The sequence below is a fragment of the Barbatula barbatula genome (assembly GCF_947034865.1).
Source record: "Barbatula barbatula genome assembly, chromosome: 5".
Lineage (NCBI taxonomy): Eukaryota > Metazoa > Chordata > Actinopteri > Cypriniformes > Nemacheilidae > Barbatula > Barbatula barbatula.
The window spans coordinates 3,306,556-3,332,147 of NC_136769.1; the positions used below are offsets into that span (position 1 = coordinate 3,306,556).

At 38.7% G+C, this 25,592-nt stretch overlaps 1 protein-coding gene across 3 annotated transcripts; it reads left to right on the forward strand.

The window, feature by feature from the left end:
• Positions 1–358: 358 nt before the first annotated feature.
• Positions 359–25,592, forward strand: mmd (monocyte to macrophage differentiation-associated). 3 transcript variants are annotated; one of them, XM_079456875.1, is made up of 8 exons: positions 359–696; positions 16,809–16,890; positions 16,988–17,148; positions 17,680–17,754; positions 22,497–22,598; positions 22,879–22,948; positions 23,877–25,078; positions 25,145–25,592. In XM_079456875.1, the coding sequence occupies exons 2-7, from the start codon at positions 16,813–16,815 to the stop codon at positions 24,078–24,080; spliced, it is 690 nt and encodes a 229-aa protein (XP_079313001.1). In that variant the 5' UTR covers positions 359–696; positions 16,809–16,812; the 3' UTR covers positions 24,081–25,078; positions 25,145–25,592. The 3 variants fall into 3 exon arrangements, with proteins under 3 accessions (XP_079313001.1, XP_079313002.1, XP_079313000.1); XM_079456876.1 differs by lacking the exon at positions 359–696 and adding an exon at positions 9,618–9,744; XM_079456874.1 differs by lacking the exon at positions 359–696 and adding an exon at positions 12,994–13,336.

Here is a 25,592-nt window from a genome sequence, read left to right on the forward strand (position 1 = left end):
GCAAGACTGCTGGCTATTACAGACATTTTGATCAAATGATATTCATATTATGCACATGAGGTATTTTAAGTAATCTAATCAAAAGTACTTTTTTTGTCTGCAACACATTTCTAGGTGTGATGAAGGCCCAAATTGTGACATATAAAGTAATTTTCTGTTAGAAAAACTTTTAATATACAGTTATAAACAGAACAGAGATTGAATTAAGAGAGAGAGAAAAGAGAGACAGAGAATCTCCCAATGATGAATCCAACCCCAACAATAAATATAATTCAGGTTCACTTTATTAAAGGGGAAGTTTCCACTTCACGTTTAACATGTTTAGAGAACTTCCGGCATCTTCGGAGCACAAATGAACATATTTAAGCTTCTTCCAAGTAGAAGACGATGTGCTCTCATCCAAGAAGAAGATGAAGTGCTCTCGTCCAAGAAGAGGACGAAGTGCTCTCGTCAAAGAAGAAGACGAAGTGCTCTCGTCCAAGAAGAAGACGAAGTGCTCTCGTCCAAGAAGAAGCAGAAGTGCTCTCATGGACGCGCACCATACACTGACAAGACAGAGGGAAATATATCGATTTAAGTCTGTATTTTGGTTTTGTTTTTCGCACTTGGCCTGGAAATCTCTCGGATGTCACCAAAATATCTTAATTTGTGCTCCGACAACACCAGAAGTTCTCTAAACATGTTAACGTGATGCGGGTGAGTAAAACACAAAGTTTATTTTTAGGAGAACTTTCCCTTTAAGAATGCGTATGTGAAGTTAAGGAATAATGTTTAATATGCTTTATCTTCATATACTTTAATAAACTATATTTCAATAGTGGGGACTAAAGTGTTTTTGATAAACACATACTTTTAAGTGAACTTTAAGCTACATGACTTGTTCACGTTTTTATTTTGTACTGCAACTACAGGGGTTGACTACAAGTGAACTGATAGAAGTTCAATACTTGTTTTTGCACGTTTTAGTTTGAAGTGTACTCTCAGTAGCCTACTAGTTTAGTTTTTATTGTGCAAATATATTTGTAGGTGTTCTATTCATATACTATTTTTGCACTTTAAGTTTCTATTTAGGTGTTGATTTATATATGATAAATATACATTTAAGTGTACTTCAGTCAGATTTGAAGTAAATTCCTATTAGTGTACAAAGAGGATCAGCTTCAGTTCAGTGTTATTTACTGTAAACTATTTCAACTTGTTACTGTATGTAAACTTGAACATGTATGTTTATAAAACGTAAAAGTATGTTATACTGCCTATAAGTATAACTCAAATAAAAGAGTAAACACAACCACCAGGCCCATTATACTTTTAAGGACATCTCCATCGAAACATTGAGTACAGTAGACCAAATACTAAGACTTGTAGAAGTATACTTAAACGTCGTTTTAAGTATATTTCTGAGAATGCGTACAAAGAAGTAAAAGTATTATTTTAAATGTGATAGTTTAATAGAGGTTTAGTGCTGTGTTTGGGTCTCTTGTTTTGTGTTGTGCAGTCCGGTCCAGTGATCTGCCGGCTCTCTGGGATATTGTTTCTCCTGTCTGGTGCCTCTTGTTATGTCACTGCGGTTTCTTCTCTTACCGTCCGTGGAAGAGTAATGAGAGACCCGACCCTCGGGAAACACGCTCGCTGAAAACCTTTCTGGGTCTGATTTCATTTACGGGAATCCCGCCGGACTTGCACTAGGAGAAAGGTTGAGGGGATTGTTCTTCAGTTGACCTGTTTTTACATGAAACTTTCTACGGACTCAGAATCAACCTGGTTTTATTATAAAAGTCAAATGCTCCTTCGCATGCAAAATTACAACCTTATTTCGGGTTTAGTTTTAGTGATAAGGAAGGTTAAGGTTAACACGCTTTATACCAGTTGTCGGGGATAGAAGTGTTAATCCAGGAACAACGAAGGATGTTCACCAGGAGGCTTGGCTAAATCACTTTGTTTTTACCGCTGTAATTCTTTTCTGAAGCTCTAGTCAACCTTAATCCTTCCGGACTAAAAGCAGACCAAGCTTAAAAAAGAGCTGCAAGACATTGGAGTGTTACTAGAAATGACCTTTGACCTGCAAAATTATACGACGCCTATGTCAGCCGTGTAAGAAGCTTAAAGAATCTTTGGTTACAATGGTAAAGCTGTATATGTTGGGGAATGCGTCCTGTAGTATTCGTGGTCCAGCTTTAGCATCTCTCATCCATGTCCAGAGCTTTATTTAGCCTGTGAACACAGGGATCTGCATCCGTAAGATTCTCATGGGCTCGCTCCAAAACCTGCGGAATACCAAAGCAAGATGTTTATGGAGCACTTCGTTTTTCAATCAGAAACATGATTTAACTGTTTTTGTGTAAACTTAAGGGTTACTTTTAGTTTCTTGCAACATTTAGCCATCTTTTCCCTGATGTATGTGACACTGATCTAATGTTTAAACAATCTCGGTTGGTGCACCAGGATCTTTTTGTTTTATATATTAAAGCAAAGATTTGTTTTTAACTAGACATCACACACTCGCAGACTTTTTAAAAGTTTCAGATAGAAACACAGTAACTGGTCAATCTGGCACAGAGTTCCTGCAACAAGTCCAGATTGAAAGTCTTGTAGTGTATTTTAGGCATAAAATGTACGGAGTCGAGAATAATCTCCACGGACAGGAACGGATTATTCGACTGTAGAAAGATACGTCACACAGAACTGTAAGAGGCGAGAGACGGATCAGCCTTCTTGTTAGTGTCTTAGTGTAATTCTCCAGGTTTATTTAGACGTCTGCACTTCCTCTAACCGTAACTCTGTTGACTGTTCTAAACGCTTGGTTCTTGTTGTGTCACTGTATAGACGAATGAAAGAACCTGCAGCAGATTTATCCTGCGTTTAGATGCTAAAACTCATATTGTCCAACTGCACTTTTTTATTTTTTATTGTTAGAATCATTCAGCATTGTTTGCATGCGTATACCTTTTTTATTACATTACATTTAGTCATTTAGCAGACACATTTGTCCAAAGCGACTTACAAAGAGTTCGGGGAGCAATAAGCGATATGTCATAATTCTCATATATATATATATATATTAGTTCCCATATGCTAGATAACATCCGATATGTCATCATTTTCAATAATATCTTATTTAATATCTCCCCTGACAGGCTACAACACTCAACGGTGTGTTTAGGTATTAGTTTTATTTTACATTTGGTATGTTTTTATGTGTCGGCACAGTATTCAGGTACTTTAATCCGTTGACGTGGCAGGCGTCTAAAGCCCGAGACAATGCGGTCACACAGGTAAATCTTCTACAGAGCTGTAAATGAATCCTGTTACTGTAAACACATCTGACATCAGAAATAAATGCGTGCGGCCTTGTCTTACAAAAACATAACACAGTACCACTAAAAGATCATTTTCATATTCACCATGGTATTTACATAGCATCCCACAGTATTTAACTCATCTTCATCTCGTTCCGAATCAGACATTTATCTTTGAAAGTGTTTTGTTTTCAGAAATATATATGAACTTAATATAAACGCATGTTTAGTGAAATCTAGTGCCGCATACCCCCGAGCTGTTCTTCACTGGAACATGCTGTTTCACATTAACATTGTGCAAGTTTGCCCTGAGCTCTAGTTGCAACATGCGGCCTGTGTGTGTGTGTGTGTGTGTGTGCATGCATGCACATAATAGTTTAGATGAGTTGTGTGTGTGTGTGTGTGTGTGTGTGTGTGTGTGTGTGTGTGTGCATGCATGCACATAATAGTTTAGATGAGTTGTGTGTGTGTGTGTGTGTGTGTGTGTGTGTGTGTGTGTGCATGCATGCATGCACAGAATAGTTTAGATGAGGTGTGTGTGTGTGTGTGTGTGTGTGTGCATGCATGCACAGAATAGTTTAGATGAGGTGTGTGTGTGTGCATGCATGCACAGAATAGTTTAGATGAGGTGTGTGTGTGTGTACGTGCGTGCGTGCGTGCATGCACATAATAGTTTAGATGAGGTGTGTGTGTGTGTGCGTGTGTGTGTGTGTGCATGCATGCACATAATAGTTTAGATGAGGTGTGTGTGTGTGTGCGTGCGTGCGTGCGTGCATGCACATAATAGTTTAGATGAGTTGTGTGTGTGTGTGCGTGTGTGTGTGTGTGCATGCATGCACATAATAGTTTAGATGAGTTGTGTGTGTGTGTGTGTGTGTGTGTGTGTGTGTGTGTGTGTGTGTGTGTGTATGTATATATATATATATATATATATATATATATAAAATCTTAAAACAGACATTGCTCTAAAAATATTAAGTTGTTACACATTGCTTTAGCAGTGAAAACATTATGGATTTGATCCTCAAAAAGCACAATAAACCTGAGAACATGTAGGCTAAGAACCCACAACCCTTTGTTTAAGACAGCATACTAGCAAACTTCTCAACATTTCATAACTTTATCTCAGATTGATAAAACAAAAGCGTGCAGACAAATCATGACTTCATTTTTTAATTCGTTTTTATTTAGATATATTCACTAGAGGCAAAAAACAAAACAAAAAAATCAATGCAATATTATATTATTCTCACACACAGTTGCGTCTTTTGGATAATTTGCATTCATCTGCGCATTTCTCAGAGATGGCTTTTTTAATTATGCTCACTTCTGCGTTGAATTTACTTTTGATGTAGCCTGTAAGGTAAAAGAAAAAAAGAGAAAATAAGTTTACAAGCCATAATGATTAATGAATAATAGTACTAGGTGTTCTGTTTACGATCCAACCCATCTACAGCAAAGCTGTGCTTATAACAGTAACTTAGCACTTCAATAGAAACTCACTAGGGTTAAAACTTACAGGCATTATATGTGGAAATGCTTTAATATGAATAATGTAGGGGGGAGCGGGCCACAACTTGTGGGTTTTAATTTCAGCTGGATTAACAAAGTTTGACATAAGCAACATGCATTTCTTATTTTACAAATAAACACTTAACATTTATTTCTACAGTTCCCATAAAATTATAGCAAGAGTGTCAGAAGTGTAATCATTACAACTTTAACTATAATGGACAGAGGGTTAGTTGTGACGATTGCTAGCAAATTCAGTTTGACCACAAATAACTCAATAATATTCCATCTATAAACTAGAGGTGGATATTGTCTATATTAGACAGATATCCGCACATCTGTCATCTCATCTAACCATCCTTCTATCATAGATCAGTACATATGGATATGAGAAAATTACAAAAATCATAATTGTCAATTTCTTCTGATGTTGTTATTTAAATCAATGCAATTTTTTATTGTGTTCATCATATTCACAACTAACCCTGCTATTTAACTTTATTTTGAAATAAAATAGTTAACAGTTGCTAAGAATGGCTGACATGCAAGGGATAATGTACAGGCAACCGGTTGTTGAAGCCCGGACAGTGTGATCATTTGTATCTCACTGAAGGGACTTCTTTCGCGATAACAGCCGGCTGCTTGTACATTATCCTGATATTTACATGGCTACTTGCCACATGAGAAAAAAACTGGGCATAAAATGTGAATTTGAAACATTTTATTAGCTCATTTTTACTGAATGCAGACCTTCCGCGAGGAAAAGCTGTTTAGTTTCGGTTTTAAAGTAAGAAAGGACGTTCAAACGTCACGAACAGGCAAATTCGTTAAATCATTCGTAAATATAATATCATATATGTTATTAAAAGTCATATATAGAATTAATTTTTGTGTAATATTAAACTGTCCCTCTCAAAATGATTTGCAGCATCCGGGTTACAGGGTGTTATTAGTTTTGAGCGGTTGTTTTTTTAAAGAACAACCCTCGGAATGTTGCAACTGGCCAATCAAGAGAAACATACATAATATGCAGAGCGAGGGCCCAGGTCACGAGAACCAGGATTGATAACTACTGATTTATACTGTTAAGGCCTAAAAGTGATTTCTTTAGAAAAATAAGTTACTCACTAATGATGTCAGACACTTTTTCAGGATCCAGTTGAGGTTTAGCATCTTTGTTCTTAAAGGCATTGGAACATTTTCCAGTGTAGCAGTGTGTTGCCAGTATTCTTCTGCCGAACACTGAAATCAGGAGGTCTTTTGTTGCCTTTTTAGCATCTGTCCACTTCACATGACCAAACTGTTCTGCAGTGATGGATGTGTTAGGGCCAATTCTCACCTGAAAACATAGAATCCAAATCAGTTAAAATGTGCACCTATTAATATTTGATTGTTATAATGAAACCTACAGTATGAGCAGAGAGTCAGAGTCACCCTAGAGCAAAGTTATTGATGGCACTGTAGAAAGCACTGTTTCATGTCAGCCACAATAAACCATTTAATACATTAATTATGACAACCTCAAACAGAATTGATTTTATTGCTCTTAAGCCAAATTTTGAACAAAATTGTATCATAAGGCTCCAGCTCAGCTGTGTCCCCTTTGGAAGCCTCTCTCTGGGGTGCCTGGAGAAGTGAAAAATTATTCACATATCCCTCAATGTCCCCAGTCTAGTGACCTGCCTGCTCTTACTTAGTCACACATTTTGTGAATATTGTGATATATTTAAATATGCGTGCAGATTAATTTTTGTTGACGATACAGTCCTGTCTTGTTTGGACAAGTTACATTTCTGACAGCTGTCCTGAGATGTCAAGGCAGTCCTTATACTCGAGCCCTGCTTTGTTAGGAGGAAAAGACAAAACGGTTTGCAACTAGGTGACAGTGTAAAGGATGATGTACTGTTGTCTGCTGGAGTGGTTGATGTGAAATTATGCCATCAAAAACCCATTCATACACAAAGAATTGCTTTTTAAATATCCGTCCATTGTAGTGACCCCTCTGTGTGAAAGGGTTTAAAACTATACCTTTTTGCAGTCACCAATGCTAGTCTCCTTTACATGAAGAGGTTGTAGGCTGGTCCTTGGGGCAGGTGCCACAGGGGAAGACTCTGGAGCACGTAAATTAGAAGCAGGTTCAGGGGGAGGTACCAGTGAACTGGTAACTGGTGCAGTTAATAATGGAGTGCATCCTAGAACAAAATAACTTATTATAACACTAGAAGCAATTGCATTTAATAAATAAATGCAATTAATAACTACACATTTTACCATTTTTTAAAAGTGTTAAAGTTTCTACCAGAACACTTTTGATTTCTTTTAATTCTGCCAATATTTGCTCATTTAATTCACTTTCATTTCCTGATGTTGCAGTCTTTGATGTTGCTGCATCTTTACTTGATTCCTATAATTTTAAAATAGTCATTACTACATTTAATAACATAGTTCATGTTTTTACTGATTACAAATATCACAGCTAAAGGCTTACTTTAAACAAAAAATAAATGTTATCAACATTTACTTACGCAAATATCATTCCAAACAAAAACATATTAATGTTAATGCAGCTCTATAAAAACACACATTTTACCAAAGGCCTGATGCACAAATCTAGTAAATAATAAACAATGACTTTCCTTTATTTGGAGTAGGAAATTGAGTCATGTGACATGTTTTTGAAATTCTTACTTTGTCTGCCTTATACTGCTCTAGAAAGGATCTGGCTCTTATCGCGTGGGTCTTCTTTGCAGACACTTGCTTTTCAACAGACTAGATTAAAGATTAAAGAGACTGATAGAACAAAATGCATGCTGGGTATTGGAGAGTACAAGACACAACCATGACTCCCAGCATCCATAGCGGTTGACTTGTTCATCTGAAATTGTCCCACCGAAAAATAGCAACATCCTACCTGAAATTCCTCACTGCTCTCTGAATCAGACAGTATCCTACGATATTTCTTGCGTTGTCCTCGCCCTACTTCTTCATCTTGCTGTGGTCTGTTTCTGGCCTGGCTATCTCTTTCTACACTGTAAAGCTGCTTCATCATGGCAGATCTAGTTCCTGATTTTATTAAATAGTGATAACCACAACATGTATATAATCAATTCATCAAATCATAGCAATGCATACAGACATATTTTAAAAACTTACCAATGTTTAAAACTTTTGCAGGGCTGGATTCTTCATTGTAAGACACATCACATATACCCCCAATTTCACAGCGGCCATTTACAATTTTGTCTATGGGAAGTACATCCCATGTTGGGGGATCTTCAATCCACTGAATCAACATGAACTTCATTTTCTAAATTAGGAAAAAAAATATTCATAGGCATGATCAATATTCAGACAACCAGACATTAAGATTTTTCATAATATTAATAAATTAGATAATTTGATCAAAATACTATTAATAATTTCTTCCCTGATAGCAGTCAGGTGGATTGTGCTATCTGGGTTATTTTGCCGTTTATCGTACCCCTCTGTGGTTCTGACAATGCTGGTTATGTGCCTGTATTGTTCTTATAGGTCAACGAAGTGTCACTTTCAACTACCATGTTTATCTCTTGGCTTTTCTGCTTCAGTTAAGTTTTCTCTGAGGCCCATTTTATCGATATCATGTAAAAATGCACAGTAAAATAATCGTTATCGACATATCGCCCATACTGACGTGTTGGAATGTCTTCTTCACTTCATAATAACTATCAACCGTTATCTGTTGTCAGGACAACAGTACCGGCGCGCGCTTAGCGCCATTCTGCCTCACGAAACGCAAAACTCACAAGTCCCTATCTAACTGTAATAAAAGCAACGTATAAAGCGTATACGAACCGAATAGACACCATTTCTTCTATTGTGTAAGTAACCGGCAATAATTACTTCCGTTACTCTTTTATAAAGAGAACAGATAACGTAACTGCTTACGGTCTAGTAACATTCCGAATTGTAAAGCTTATAAAAGCAGACCAAAAATTGTCATTTTTGCTGGTTTTCACAAAATCATAATATATATTGTGAAATAGTGGCAATAATGTTACTTACATATTGTCACTGCTCTTCAGTTTCTTCCACTGGGCTGTCTTGTCATATCACCGGCTCCACTGCGGTCTAAACAAGGTCTGCGCATGCGCAATGTAATGCCCATAAAGTAAGGCGTAGGCTCATATACAGCTGTGTGGGTGTGTGCGTGGAAATATTGTTCTAATATTTTTGGTAATGTAGTACAGTGCAATTATTTAAATATTACATTTTTGCACAAGATTGTGTGAAGACGTGTGAAGATTTCCAGTGAAATGAGTGTACCACGAGGCCCTTATAAAAGGTAGCTATGTGACATTTCTTGTGATTTTTATTAAAGCTGAATGTAGAGAAGCAATTCATTTCATTATGTTTATACAGTAATAAAATATTATTATTAATACATTAGTAATGCCAACACTTTTACAGAAATTGTACCCCTTACGAAATAACCATGTTAAAACAAAACACATGGTTTTAATAGAGTTAAAACAAAAAAAAACATGGTTTGTAGTATTTACCACAAAATAAAAATAAATAGATAAAACATTATTTATATAGTAAATCCATGGTTTGTCTAATAGTAATCAATGCAGCAAAAACATGGTTATTTTCTCTAAGGGATATCTTACAATGCTTATATACTTGTTCAGTTTAGTGGTAAAGAAAGATTTTAAAGAAATTCTTGGTTTTATTTGTAGGCTGATAAATGTAAAGATGGCTTCTCATTATTTTAATAGATTTTTGGATCCAGATTTAAGTTACCCTCTTCCAAAGACAAGTCGATGGAGAAGAAAAAAAACTTCTCAGGACAACAGGGATCATCTTACTCATCAGAATGACACCCTGGCAGACAATGAGGACAACAATGAGGACTTGTATGATTCTGTTGATGAAATGGACCATAATGACAGTGAGTGTACAGAGACTCTGGGAGAGGTAGACTCTGCCACAGATGACACTGCTGACACAAATCCTGATTCTTATTCAGAATTGAGAAATGTTGGGGCACCTCTCTACACAGGATCAGAGATAACAATTGCACAGTGCGTACTCCTAATTTTGTCGTTTTCACTGAGGCACAGTTTAACAGCAAGTGCTGTGGAAGACCTCTTAAAGTTATTAAATGTTTTTCTCCCAAGTGGCAACATATTGCCAAAGTCTCTTCATCTCCTCCGAAAACTGTTTCATGATCCATCTGAGACTTTGAATGTTCACATTTTCTGCAACAATTGCCGGGCATATATTCCAAAGAACAACATGCACTGTCCAGAGTGTAATGAGATCAATGACCCAAAAAGAAATATTACAGAAGGCAGTTTTTATATAAGTCTCTCAATTGAGGATCAGCTAAGAAACATTCTACAAAAAGAAGAATGTGCATTGCAATCTGAAGAAAATAGAATGAATGATGTAAGAAAAGGTGAAATGTATCAGACACTCCCTAATTTCACAGCAAACGACATATCACTGCTTTGGAACTGTGATGGCATTCCGATGTTTAAATCTTCATCTTTCTCATTGTGGCCCATTAGATGTATTATAAATGAGCTCCAACCAAATGTTCGTTTTAAAAACATAATACTCGCTGGTGTTTGGTTTGGACGTGGCAAACCTGACATGTCTACCTACCTTAAACAATTTGTGGATGACATTCTAAAAATAAATTCAAATGGCGTTAAATGGATGCACCCACTTACTAAAACAACTGTTGTGTCTAAAGTTTTCCCTATCATATGCTCATGTGATGCGGTGGCCCGATGTGTGCTTCAAGGTATACATCAGTTCAATGGTGCATATGGATGTGGCCATTGCTTAAATGAAGGAAAAACTGTGCCAAAGGGAAGAGGATATACTAGAGTGTATCCACCCACTGAGGGGGAGAAAAGAACTCATAGCCATGTCATTGATTGTGGACAGAGGGCCATTGAGAATGAGGTTGACCATGTGTGTGGTGTGAAGACAATATCACCTCTAGTCCTTCTGAATCCCTCCACTGGTTTTGACATTGTCAATAGTTTTCCAGTTGACTACATGCACTGTGTTCTGCTGGGGGTGACAAAGCAATTCTTGGACTTGTGGTTTAACAGCAAGTACCACGAAAGCCCTTGGTACATTGGGACATCACATAAGCATGTTGATCAAAGGCTGCTTACCATCAAACCTCCATCCGATATACCAAGAGTGCCACGGAGTGTGAAAGTAGCACAGAGGTGGAAAGCTGCAGAATGCAGAAGCTGGCTGTTATTTTACAGTGGGCCTGTTCTGTACAAGATTCTTCCAGCAAAATTTCTGAAACATTGGTTACTTCTGGCCACTGCTATTTTTTGCTTTCTTAAAGACATCATCACAGACAGTGACATGGAAACTGCAACATCAAAAATAGCAACATTTGTGCAGGAGATTCCAAAGACATATGGCTTGTGCCATATGTCTTTCAACATACATCAACTCACACACTTGGCTTTCTCTGTCAAGATGTATGGTCCCCTTTGGTGTACATCTGCATTTTCATTTGAGGGTCACAACCAAAAACTGAAGAGGTTATGTCATGGGACAAATTACATTCCATCTCAAATTGCACGCCACTTTAACATACTTCAGTCCATTCCTCGACTACTTGAGGAAACAAAGACTAATTCTGATGTCTCAAACATGGTGGACAAACTTGTCAATGACTGGCTAGGGGTTTATCCTCCTGTTGTTAGGGCACAAAAGATGGAAGGTCTTGTTTTTTTGGGTTGTTCTCGACAAAAAGCGCTGGATCACAAGGATAGGTTCTTAATGCTCCCAGTCTGTCATCTGTCTGAAAATGATGAATACTCTGCAGAGATTTATGACAGAGCCATTATAAATGGACAACTGTTGACAACAGAGAAATACGGAAAGGAATACAAACACAACAGTTTTACAGTTCTGCTAAGAAATGGTTGTATAGGAAAGATTGAATCGATTTTAAATATTTTACATGATAACAAAAACCATCCCTTAATCCAGGTTAATCTTTTACAAACTGCTCTTGCTGGTTTTGTCTCTGAAGGATCCCCTTCCCATATAAAGGAAGTGTTGTCTACTGTATCTGTCATTATTGTGAAACCCGTGGAGGTTGTCCGAAAGGTTGTGTGTATGAGCTTTCAAAAAACATGTTATATTTCATTACAACCAAACAGCATCGAGCTTGACTAATATGTATGACTAGAGTGCTTGACTGTTAAATTTATTGTACAGTCAACATAAAATGAATTATGCACTGTACATAGTGTTCCAGTAAGTAATGTTAATTAAAACATGTTTAGTCAGCTGTAGTAAAATTGTTTTGTTTAAAGTTGTATTTACATTTTATATTAACCATTTTAATCAATATTTTATGAACTGATTGAATTGATAATTTTATATATATCCTTACAATATTGTATTGAAGTCAAGAACAAATTACATCTTGTGCTGCACTTTACATGTAAGATTGAAATAAAAAATGTTTGCAACTTTGAGTTATCAGAATGATCCAGTTACCGTCTCTCTCGATTGAAAAAAAATATGTATATTGCCTATTATTCTAACTTCCAGTAGCTTTTTAATAACAATAATGCTTTATTTGTAAAATACAAGTGGATTTCAGACATAAAATAAATTACAAAGTCTGAAAGGATTCTAGGAGAAATGAAAGTCCAACTAGATTCTAAGAACCCAAAATAGAATCCTATAGGACGAATTGAAATTTCCATAGAATATATTATAATATCCAATAGGATTCTAAGAATCAATATTTTCCAATAGGATAAATCTGAAATTCCAATAGAATTTTTAAGAATGCCCAGTAGGATTCTACAAGTCCAGTAGGATCCTATAGAATCCTATAGGATAAACTAAAATTCCAATAGGATTTTCTGACAAGGGATTAAATCCTACTCGAATACCCAAAACACAACACAAGTTTTTTTTTAAACAAAAGTAAACCTGTTTAAAGTTCACAAATCCAGTTCAAGGATACAAGAAAGACGGCATTTGTCTCGTTCGCTATATATATATATGAACTAAGAACCGGTATAGTAACTCTCTACACCCTCCATTGTCGCGTCAAACAAAAAGAGCGGATTCCCTCCACTGATTGGATGGATTCTCATGCCTACCGCGCTCCCATTGGTCGGATGCCCCGTCAGTCAGACCCGGCGGAAAAAAATGCACGTAATTTACAACTCCGATGAGAGCAAGAAAAGGGGAAAGATAGAGAAAGATCGGACGCGTTAAGGTCTGATCTCATGAGACATGAGCGTGTGTCTGATTAACGGTCGATTCGAGGAGCTATGGTGTCACGCGCGCGTTTGAAAGAGGCGTTTGATTTCGGGGTGTGAGGGTTTGAATAACGTTAGGAGTTTTCTGACAGGCCTTGGATAAGTTATCAGACCCGTCTCCGGCATCGGACATCTCCCGAGGTTATTTTCTGATCTCGCCGGTGTTTGCGTGTGTGACTTTGTGGACATGAAGAGGGTTAATAGCTTCCAGAGGTGAGTCTGAGCTTTAGCTGTACAGCTAACGGTCTGATTACGAGTAACGTTTTCAGTCTGATCTCACGTCTTTCTGAACAGTTTTTTAGGCGATCTGTTCTGTTATTGAATGACAGATGGTGCACCACGCATCATCATTATTGACTGTATTCAGAGATCGGACTATGAAACGTATTACGTTAGGTCATACATCTGTTCTGTATTGAGATCGGACTATCCATGCATTTATTCTATATACGATGCGTTCAGAGTTTAGACCAGGCATCTTTATTCACTCTATTGAAGAGATTGGACCATTCACTGAGATTAAAAACATCATTCTGTGGTCTGATTATGAGTAAAGGTCTTTATTGAGTGTATTCAGATCAGATCAGAGTCAGACCATGCATGCAGAGCATACCATGCCGTTACAGACCTCGTTTTTGGATGAGGCCATGCATCTGTTTAAGTGACAAATGATGAGATCAGACCATCATTATTAACGTCATCCAGTGGTGGTCCGATCATGCTTTTATCCTAATGCTGGTCTGATATCTCCTCCTCCATAAATGACAGTTCTGCACAGGAAGTGAGAGAGACAGTAAGATGCATCAGTTTAAGTGACAAATGATGAGATCAGACCATCATTATTAACGTCATCCAGTGGTGGTCCGATCATGCTTTTATCCTAATGCTGGTCTGATATCTCCTCCTCCATAAATGACAGTTCTGCACAGGAAGTGAAAGAGACAGTAAGATGCATCAGTTTAAGTGACAAATGATGAGATCAGACCATCATTATTAACGTCATCCTGTGGTGGTCCGATCATGCTTTTATCCTAATGCTGGTCTGATATCTCCTCCTCCATAAATGACAGTTCTGCACAGGAAGTGAGAGAGACAGTAAGATGCATCAGTTTAAGTGACAAATGATGAGATCAGACCATCATTATTAACGTCATCCAGTGGTGGTCCGATCATGCTTTTATCCTAATGCTGGTCTGATATCTCCTCCTCCATAAATGACAGTTCTGCACAGGAAGTGAAAGAGACAGTAAGATGCATCAGTTTAAGTGACAAATGATGAGATCAGACCATCATTATTAACGTCATCCAGTGGTGGTCCGATCATGCTTTTATCCTAATGCTGGTCTGATATCTCCTCCTCCATAAATGACAGTTCTGCACAGGAAGTGAGAGAGACAGTAAGATGCATCAGTTTAAGTGACAAATGATGAGATCAGACCATCATTATTAACGTCATCCTGTGGTGGTCCGATCATGCTTTTATCCTAATGCTGGTCTGATATCTCCTCCTCCATAAATGACAGTTCTGCACAGGAAGTGAGAGAGACAGTAAGATGCATCAGTTTAAGTGACAAATGATGAGATCAGACCATCATTATTAACGTCATCCAGTGGTGGTCCGATCATGCTTTTATCCTAATGCTGGTCTGATATCTCCTCCTCCATAAATGACAGTTCTGCACAGGAAGTGAGAGAGACAGTAAGATGCATCAGTTTAAGTGACAAATGATGAGATCAGACCATCATTATTAACGTCATCCTGTGGTGGTCCGATCATGCTTTTATCCTAATGCTGGTCTGATATCTCCTCCTCCATAAATGACAGTTCTGCACAGGAAGTGAGAGAGACAGTAAGATGCATCAGTTTAAGTGACAAATGATGAGATCAGACCATCATTATTAACGTCATCCTGTGGTGGTCCGATCATGCTTTTATCCTAATGCTGGTCTGATATCTCCTCCTCCATAAATGACAGTTCTGCACAGGAAGTGAGAGAGACAGTAAGATGCATCAGTTTAAGTGACAAATGATGAGATCAGACCATCATTATTAACGTCATCCTGTGGTGGTCCGATCATGCTTTTATCCTAATGCTGGTCTGATATCTCCTCCTCCATAAATGACAGTTCTGCACAGGAAGTGAAAGAGACAGTAAGATGCATCAGTTTAAGTGACAAATGATGAGATCAGACCATCATTATTAACGTCATCCAGTGGTGGTCCGATCATGCTTTTATCCTAATGCGTGGTCTGATATCTCCTCCTCCATAAATGACAGTTCTGCACAGGAAGTGAAAGAGACAGTAAGATGCATCAGTTAAAGTGACAAATGATGAGATCAGACCATCATTATTAACGTCATCCAGTGGTGGTCCGATCATGCTTTTATCCTAATGCGTGGTCTGATATCTCCTCCTCCATAAATGACAGTTCTGCACAGGAAGTGAGAGAGACAGTAAGATGCATCAGTTTAAGTGACAAATGATGAGATCAGACCATCATTATTAACGTCATCCTGTGGTGGTCCGATCATGCTTTTATCCTAATGCTGGTCTGATATCTCCTCCTCCATAAATGACAGTTCTGCACAGGAAGTGAGAGAGACAGTAAGATGCATCTGTTTAAGTGACAAATGATGAGATCAGACCATCATTATTAACGTCATCCAGTGGTGGTCCGATCATGCTTTTATCCTAATGCTGGTCTGATATCTCCTCCTCCATAAATGACAGTTCTGCACAGGAAGTGAGAGAGACAGAAAGATGCATCAGTTTAAGTGACAAATGATGAGATCAGACCATCATTATTAACGTCATCCAGTGGTGGTCCGATCATGCTTTTATCCTAATGCTGGTCTGATATCTCCTCCTCCATAAATGACAGTTCTGCACAGGAAGTGAGAGAGACAGAAAGATGCATCAGTTTAAGTGACAAATGATGAGATCAGACCATCATTATTAACGTCATCCAGTGGTGGTCCGATCATGCTTTTATCCTAATGCTGGTCTGATATCTCCTCCTCCATAAATGACAGTTCTGCACAGGAAGTGAGAGAGACAGTAAGATGCATCAGTTTAAGTGACAAATGATGAGATCAGACCATCATTATTAACTTCATCCAGTGGTGGTCCGATCATGCTTTTATCCTAATGCTGGTCTGATATCTCCTCCTCCATAAATGACAGTTCTGCACAGGAAGTGAGAGAGACAGTAAGATGCAGTAAATGCAGATGTGTTCGTGTTTGTAATCGCTAAAATCTCTTTGTTATCTTCTAGACATCAGTCAGATTTAATGGGGGGCAAATTAAAACTTGTCCCACCAATGTGTCAATCTGAGATCAGATTTGTCAAGTCTGCGATCAAAAATCAATATTAGATCCGATCTCAATGTGAACACAAACATTTCTCTTCAGATTGACCCAAATCCAGATTCCAGATTAGATCCTCTACTACAATCTACATTAATTTTAATTTCATTTTAATTATTTTTTGTTTGTGTTTTAGGAGAAATCTAGACTAGTTTGATCGTTATTAAAAAGACAAATAAAATAATATAACCGAGATTGCTTTGATTTGTTTGGGTTTCTGTCTCTCTAAAACAACCTCGTAGTTGTTCTTTCGAGTAGGCGTGTCTCCTGTTGTGTCTCATTAAATAAGAAGATGTTGTTGTATGTTGTGTTTCAGGTTCATGAACAGCCGGGCGGCTGCCAACTGCCGTTACAAACCCACATGTTATGAGCACGCGGCCAACTGCTACACTCACGCCGTAAGAGAACATTCACTCGTTTGATGCTTGATTCGTGGCGTCATGTGAGGTTCCCCATCTCTTTATTGTGAAAATGTCTCTTTCTTTGTCTCGGCAGCTCTTGATCGTCCCGGCGTTTGTGGGCATGGCTCTGTTATACCGGCTGTCCGACGATCGCTGGGAACGCATCACGGCCTGGGTGTACGGCATGGGTCTGATCGGCCTGTTCCTCGTCTCCACCGTCTTTCACATCATCTCGTGGAAAAAGAGTCACATGAGGTCTGTTTCCGTGTAAACGTGGCCAAATGGGCCGGTAAACGGTCCATCGCAGGGTGGTTTGTCTATTTGTGTTGTGATTATTTAAACAGCAGTGTGGAAGCCAGGTTCAGCAAAGGATTCTGGGTCAAGCAATGATTGCACTTAAAGGGGCCATTTGACGTGGCCAAAACGAATATTATTGTTTGCTTTAGATGTGATGCAATGTGTTAACACCATTTAAGGTTAAAAAACGCTGCTATTTTCCACATACCAGGCATGTTTGTATATCCTCTTTGCTCTGCCTCTCTGAAACACAAAGGTAAAAGATAAAACACATATTTTTTCCGACATTTACATTTATGCAATTGTGTTATAACACACCAAAGATGAAGAAAAACACGTATTTCCGGCGAATCACCCGTTTAAGTTGCTGCTTAAGACCCACGGTAGATATGAGCAACAGGATATGATGTCACGCTCCAGAGACATATTGGGTCATGCATGTTCATCTCAATGTGACAGAGAACTGATTTTGCTTTTGTTTTGTTTTAGGAACATGGAGCACTGCTTCCACATGTGTGACCGAGTGGTCATATACTTCTTCATCGCTGCCTCTTATACGCCATGGTAAAGTAATGTCTTGATCCGAAAACATTGAATTCAAAATGTAACTACACTTACAATATCAACATGGTGTGGAGCATCATGTGACTAACATGGTATTCATCCAGGTACCATGGTATTTTATTTTTCTAGTCCCATGACTATATGTGTGTTTTTATGGCGGAAGGTCCCACATCTCTCATTTTCGTGCAATGATGTAATCCTGTGTTTACAGAAAGTGTAGTCGGGTTATTATGAACCTGATCTCACATTAATTGAGTGAGGAGGCTTAAACGTATAAATGAATGTGTTGAGAATCATACACGGATGTTCAGATATTAGAAAAAGCAATAATGAAGCCCCGCCCCTACATTAAACGTCACTGGCGTTGTGAAATAGTTACGAATGGTCGTGAGATTGTGTTGTTGTGATGAAGCAGTTTGAGAAATGAGATCGTATGTTCACTTTCGTCTCAGTGTGTGAATAATTTAGCGTGTCTGGGGTTTGTGTTCAACATGCAAAGGCAGAAGTGAAGGGACATTTAACTCCTGTAACCGAGAGTCTTTATTGACAAAAAATCCCTCTGTCAGGAATCTTCGACATTTTATTAGCCTCGTCTGGTAAAATGAAGTATATCAAATATTACTAATATCATTTACAGTTTGAAGGATTGTTTATTGTAATTATTAACAACAAACACTATGATTAGACGATATTTATTTATGACAGTATTTTTATGATGCTCCAAGGCAAGGTTCATCCAGTTTAGTAAAACATTTCTGTTCACTAAAATCAAATGAAATATTATTTGAAAAGTTTAAACTGAAGGAAAGTTAAAAATGTTGTCAGCAGTATACTGAAGAAAGTTTAAGGGGCACTTTCATCAAAACAATGAACACTGAAGTAAAATAAATTAAATGTTTATGATTATAAATAAGAAAATGACAAGGACAGACAGACAGTCCGACTGACAGACAGACAGGCAATAATAAATAAGAAAATGACAAGGACAGACAGACAGTGCGACTGACAGACGGACGATAATAAATAAGAAACTGACAAGGACAGAAAGACAGTCCGACTGACAGACAGACAGGCGATAATACATAAGAAAATGACAAGGACAGACAGACAGTCCGACTGACAGACAGACGATAATAAATAAGAAACTGACAAGGACAGACAGACAGTCCGACTGACAGACAGACGATAATAAATAAGAAACTGACAAGGACAGAGAGACAGACAGACAGGCGATAATAAATAAGAAACTGACAAGGACAGACAGACAGTCCGACTGACAGACAGACAGGCGATAATAAATAAGAAAATGACAAGGACAGACAGACAGTCCGACTGACAGACAGACGATAATAAATAAGAAACTGACAAGGACAGACAGACAGTCCGACTGACAGACAGACGATAATAAATAAGAAACTGACAAGGACAGAGAGACAGTCCGACTGACAGACAGACAGGCGATAATAAATAAGAAAATGACAAGGACAGACAGACAGTCCGACTGACAGACAGACGATAATAAATAAGAAACTGACAAGGACAGACAGACAGTCCGACTGACAGACAGACGATAATAAATAAGAAACTGACAAGGACAGAGAGACAGACAGACAGGCGATAATAAATAAGAAACTGACAAGGACAGACAGACAGTCCGACTGACAGACAGACGATAATAAATAAGAAACTGACAAGGACAGAAAGACAGTCCGACTGACAGACAGACAGGCGATAATAAATAAGAAACTCACAAGGACAGACAGACAGTCCGACTGACAGACAGACGATAATAAATAAGAAACTGACAAGGACAGACAGACAGTCCGACTGACAGACAGACAGGCGATAATAAATAAGAAACTCACAAGGACAGACAGACAGTCCGACTGACAGACAGACGATAATAAATAAGAAACTGACAAGGACAGACAGACAGTCCGACTGACAGACTGACGATAATAAATAAGAAACTGACAAGGACAGACAGACAGTCCGACTGACAGACAGACGATAATAAATAAGAAACTCACAAGGACAGAAAGACAGTCCGACTGACAGACAGACGATAATAAATAAGAAACTGACAAGGACAGACAGACAGTCCGACTGACAGACAGACGATAATAAATAAGAAACTCACAAGGACAGACAGACAGTCCTACTGACAGACAGACGATAATAAATAAGAAACTGACAAGGACAGACAGACAGTCCGACTGACAGACAGACGATAATAAATAAGAAACTGACAAGGACAGAAAGACAGTCCGACTGACAGACAGACGATAATAAATAAGAAACTGACAAGGACAGACAGACAGTCTGACTGACAGACGGACAGGCGATAATAAATAAGAAACTGACAAGGACAGAAAGACAGTCCGACTGACAGACAGACGATAATAAATAAGAAACTGACAAGGACAGAAGGAAAGTCTGACTGACAGACAGACAGGCGATAATACATAAGAAAATGACAAGGACAGAGAGACAGTCTGACTGACAGACAGACAGGCGATAATAAATAAGAAAATGACAAGGACAGAAGGACAGTCTGACTGACAGACAGACAGGCGATAATACATAAGAAAATGACAAGGACAGAAAGACAGTCCGACTGACAGACAGACAGGCGATAATAAATAAGAAAATGACAAGGACAGACAGACAGTCCGACTGACAGACAGACGATAATAAATAAGATACTGACAAGGACAGAAAGACAGTCCGACTGACAGACAGACAGGCGATAATAAATAAGAAAATGACAAGGACAGACAGACAGTCCGACTGACAGACAGACGATAATAAATAAGATACTGACAAGGACAGAAAGACAGTCCGACTGACAGACAGACAGGCGATAATAAATAAGAAAATGACAAGGACAGACAGACAGTCTGACTGACAGACGGACAGGCGATAATAAATAAGAAACTGACAAGGACAGAAAGACAGTCCGACTGACAGACAGACAGGCGATAATAAATAAGAAAATGACAAGGACAGACAGACAGTCCGACTGACAGACAGACAGGCGATAATAAATAAGAAAATGACAAGGACAGACAGACAGTCCGACTGACAGACAGACAGGCGATAATAAATAAGAAAATGACAAGGACAGACAGACAGTCTGACTGACAGACAGACGATAATAAATAAGAAAATGACAAGGACAGAAGGACAGTCTGACTGACAGACAGACAGGCGATAATAAATAAGAAACTGACAAGGACAGAAAGACAGTCCGACTGACAGACAGACGATAATAAATAAGAAACTGACAAGGACAGAAAGACAGTCCGACTGACAGACAGACAGGCGATAATAAATAAGAAAATGACAAGGACAGACAGACAGTCCGACTGACAGACAGACAGGTGATAATAAATAAGAAAATGACAAGGACAGACAGACAGTCCGACTGACAGACAGACGATAATAATTAAGAAACTGACAAGGACAGAAAGACAGTCCGACTGACAGACAGACAGGCGATAATAAATAAGAAAATGACAAGGACAGACAGACAGTCCGACTGACAGACAGACAGGCGATAATAAATAAGAAAATGACAAGGACAGACAGACAGTCCGACTGACAGACAGACGATAATAAGAAAATGACAAGGACAGAAGGACAGTCTGACTGACAGACAGACAGGCGATAATAAATAAGAAACTGACAAGGACAGAAAGACAGTCTGACTGACAGACAGACAGGCGATAATAAATAAGAAAATGACAAGGACAGAAGGACAGTCCGACTGACAGACAGACGATAATAAATAAGAAACTGACAAGGACAGAAAGACAGTCTGACTGACAGACAGACAGGCGATAATACATAAGAAAATGACAAGGACAGACAGACAGTCCGACTGACAGACAGACAGGCGATAATAAATAAGAAAATGACAAGGACAGAGAGACAGTCTGACTGACAGACAGACAGGCGATAATACATAAGAAAATGACAAGGACAGACAGACAGTCCGACCCGCAGACAGACAGGCGATAATAAATAAGAAAATGAAAAGGACAGAGAGACAGTCTGAATGACAGACAGACGATAATAAATAAGAAAATGACAAGGACAGAGAGACAGACAGACAGGCGATAATAAATAAGAAAATGACAAGGACAGCGAGACAGACGATAATAAATAAGAAAATGACAAGGACAGAGAGACAGACAGACAGACGATAATAAATAAGAAAATGACAAGGACAGAGAGACAGACAGACAGGCGATAATAAATAAGAAAATGACAAGGACAGCGAGACAGACGATAATAAATAAGAAAATGACAAGGACAGAGAGACAGACAGACAGACGATAATAAATAAGAAAATGACAAGGACAGACAGACAGTCCGACTGACAGACAGACAGACGATAATAAATAAGAAACTGACAAGGACAGAGAGACAGTCTGAATGACAGACAGACAGACGATAATACATAAGGAAATGACAAGGACGGACGGACCGACGATAAGAAAATGACAAAAACATTACAAAATAGCTAGACAGACAGACAGACAGACAGACCGATCGCTGATAATAAATAAGAAACATATATAGATACAAAGTGAAAACAAAGCTGTAATGAGGTACAATAACAATTGTAATGTGCGTAGAGAAAGATGAAGGTGTGTTTATGTGTATTGATGACACTGATGATGGGTGTGTTTATTGTACCGCTCATGAAGTTCATGTGTATGTTTGTGTTCTTGCAGGCTGAATCTACGCGAGCTCGGTCCTCTCGCCGCTCACATGAGATGGTTTGTGTGGCTGATGGCGGCCGCGGGAACAATCTACGTGTTTAACTATCATGAGAAGTGCGTTTATTTCTGTCAATGCGAGATTCTTACTGTCTCAGATGTTATAAAAACTCTTGGGTTAATAGTAAAGAGATCATCAACAAACCTTTTGATTTTTGTCTGGCAAGGTTAGCGTTGGATTCGTGGGTCGATGACACAAAACGCTGTTTTCATTTCCATGTATCAGCAACTTACATGCAAAACCTCGATCATAGAGATGCAGAATTCTTCATGTTTTGCACCCATGTCTTTATGCTCTTTGATGTTGATGGATCGTGTGTTTTGTGTATTTGTTCAGGTATAAATTAGTGGAGTTGGCCTTCTATCTGACCATGGGGTTTTTCCCGGCTCTGGTGGTGACATCAATGGTGAGTGTATGAGCTCATTCCCTGTTGTTCTTCCTCTGATCCTTGAGTTAGACATGCACAAATCCACGGCGACACACCCAATATAAACTAGACAACATGTAAAAGAGTGTAAACAGGGGACATATAACAGACTGTTTTTCTACATGACTCTTGTCATATTTACAATATTCTTGGGCATTTCACCGGCGATCTAATGTCAAAATAAACACAGTTTCGTCATGCTTTGGGTTTTTCCGTCTGAGGGTAAATGAGATCATCTTTACCTTTGACACTGTTTGTCACGACAACATGTTTAACCGGCTGTCCTGATATGTCTTTTGTGAGATATCTTTCAGATGTCTCTTACCATCCATGCGAACGGCTAATATTATACACACCGGTCAGATCGGTTTAAGAGAAGATGTTTTATTTTAACACATGATCTGTTTACTAAATAGGCTTCATTTTCTTTTTTATTGATACATTTCATACGCTGTGTATATTGATATATATTTGTATTCCTTATGATTTAGACGTGAAATGTAATGTTTGTCATTGTGCGCTCTATCGCTCTCTTGTGGCTGGTCCTGTGAGTGCATTGCAGTTCCATACGAAGGCCAATTAATTAAAAATAAACTAAACACATTCTTCATTCAATGAATTATTTTGGGTTTATTCATATATGGTAAGATGTTGGTCGAGTTCTCCTAAAGTCAGTATTGTCAATGTGGCTTGTGGTAAGGCTTGGTTTGGAAAAACATTTGCTAAAACCAAAGATTCTTGCATCACATAAGCGTGAACGCTGTTTATATTTCCTAGCATGATGTCATAATTTAGCTTGACAGCCATTTCTAACCTGTTTTGCTTCCTCGTATTGTTAAAACATTGTTATTTATTGCATTGAATGCTTTTCATGTAAGCCATCGTCTCGTGTCCTTGTTTTCAACAGAGCAACACAGATGGATTGTATGAGCTGGCATTCGGGGGTTTCGTCTACTGCCTGGGCGTCGTCTTCTTCAAGTCGGACGGCGTGATTCCGTTCGCTCACGCCATCTGGCACGTGTTTGTGGCGCTGGCTGCCGCCATCCACTACTACGCCATCTGGAAATACCTGTACCGCAGTCCCCAGCCCGAGGACATCAGAGATGCCTGAACGCTTCACACGTCTCCTTGTGCTTTCCTCTGACCTGCTTCTTTCTCACGCCGCCTCTGTCTCGCTCGCTTCATGCTAACACCACAGTGAACATCAACTTACCAGTACGACCATGTAATGTTTACGGTTTTATAACCAACCTGGAACCGCACGTGTGTGTGCGTGTGTAGTACAGTACTGAATGAACAAAGTGTGTGTGTGTTTCATTTTTGTCCGATTTATGTAAATATTGTCGTGAACAGACATTGACTATGAATCGCTTTCTTGAAACGTTTATAATGATTCGTGTGACACACACATACACACATTTTGTAATTATTTCATGACATGAATCATTTGAGATATTCATGTTTTCTGGTTTAGTTTTCAGGACCTAAAGTGTATTTTTGCATCAAAACTCACTCACTTTTACCTCGGCCGGTTGTTTTCTACAAAGCGCTTGTGGTTTTTTTCTACACTCTGGATGTTTCCTTCCCTCATATCCGGCTCCTGCACTTTCAGCTGATTCTGAAAGTGTTGCGGGTGTTCTCTCGGCGCTGCACTTTTGTAACGCAGAACCACTTTGATATTCCATTTTTATCACGGGAGCGCTTTCCAGACGGAGACGGGTTCACACTCCACATCTACTTTTCTATTTCAGCGTCAGCAGCTGGTGTTCATGCGCAAATCTCACAGATTTTTGCGGTTGCACCAAACACCTGGCCATGTTTCTGAAATCCAGCGGGATTATGATCTCATGACATCAAAGTCTCGGTTTCCTCCTCAGAAACATGACGTTTCGCCTAGTTTGACATTTTTGCATTGGTGGTTTTTGCAGTTTTTCAATATTGGTATTTTTAGTTTTATAGGATGATGATTTTTAGTAACAATAACTCATGATATTTCATCAGCCAAAGCGCTTGCAAACAGTTTAACAAATGTCACATTCACTGGACCTTATTTCCCATGATCCTCTTCACATCTCATGTGCACATGGGAAATTAAGTTTGGACTCTAAGGCCTCGGCATCTTCATTCCAAAGACCGTGTTGTGTTTCTCTTGGGAAATTAAGTTTGGACTCTAAGGCCTCGGCATCTTCATTCCAAAGACCGTGTTGTGTTTCTCTTGCATTTCTGCGGAAAACATGTGTGACACTGTGAATTAAATCCGCTGTGATCCTGTGATCTGATGATGTTAAGTGTAACGTTGCAGCTGTATCTGTGTTTTCTTGCGTGTTTAAACGAAGGCTACAGCTTTTGTGTAATATTTGTGTAATGTTTCATTTGTGAGAGTGATTGAGTTGTGTTTGGGGCGCATGTTTTTGATGAACTGTACTCGGGGACAAACTGACTTTTGTAAAACTTTCTACATCTGTTTTGTCACATGATTCGCCTGCACTGGCCTTTTCCTGTCGGACTTTAAACTTCCGACGCTTCTGCTGTTCTCATTACACAGTGTTTTGGTGCTGGTGTCACCAGACTGTACGTGTCCAGGACTTCAGTTTGAATAAAAGACAGCAGCAACAGAACTCCA

Coding starts and splice junctions, on each gene's coding strand:
- mmd (XM_079456874.1), top strand. CDS start 13,311: ATGAAGAGGGTTAATAGCTTCCAGAG. Junction 17,755..22,496: donor GCTGCCTCTTATACGCCATG/GTAAAGTAATGT, acceptor GTGTTCTTGCAG/GCTGAATCTACGCGAGCTCG. Junction 22,949..23,876: donor CTCTGGTGGTGACATCAATG/GTGAGTGTATGA, acceptor TGTTTTCAACAG/AGCAACACAGATGGATTGTA.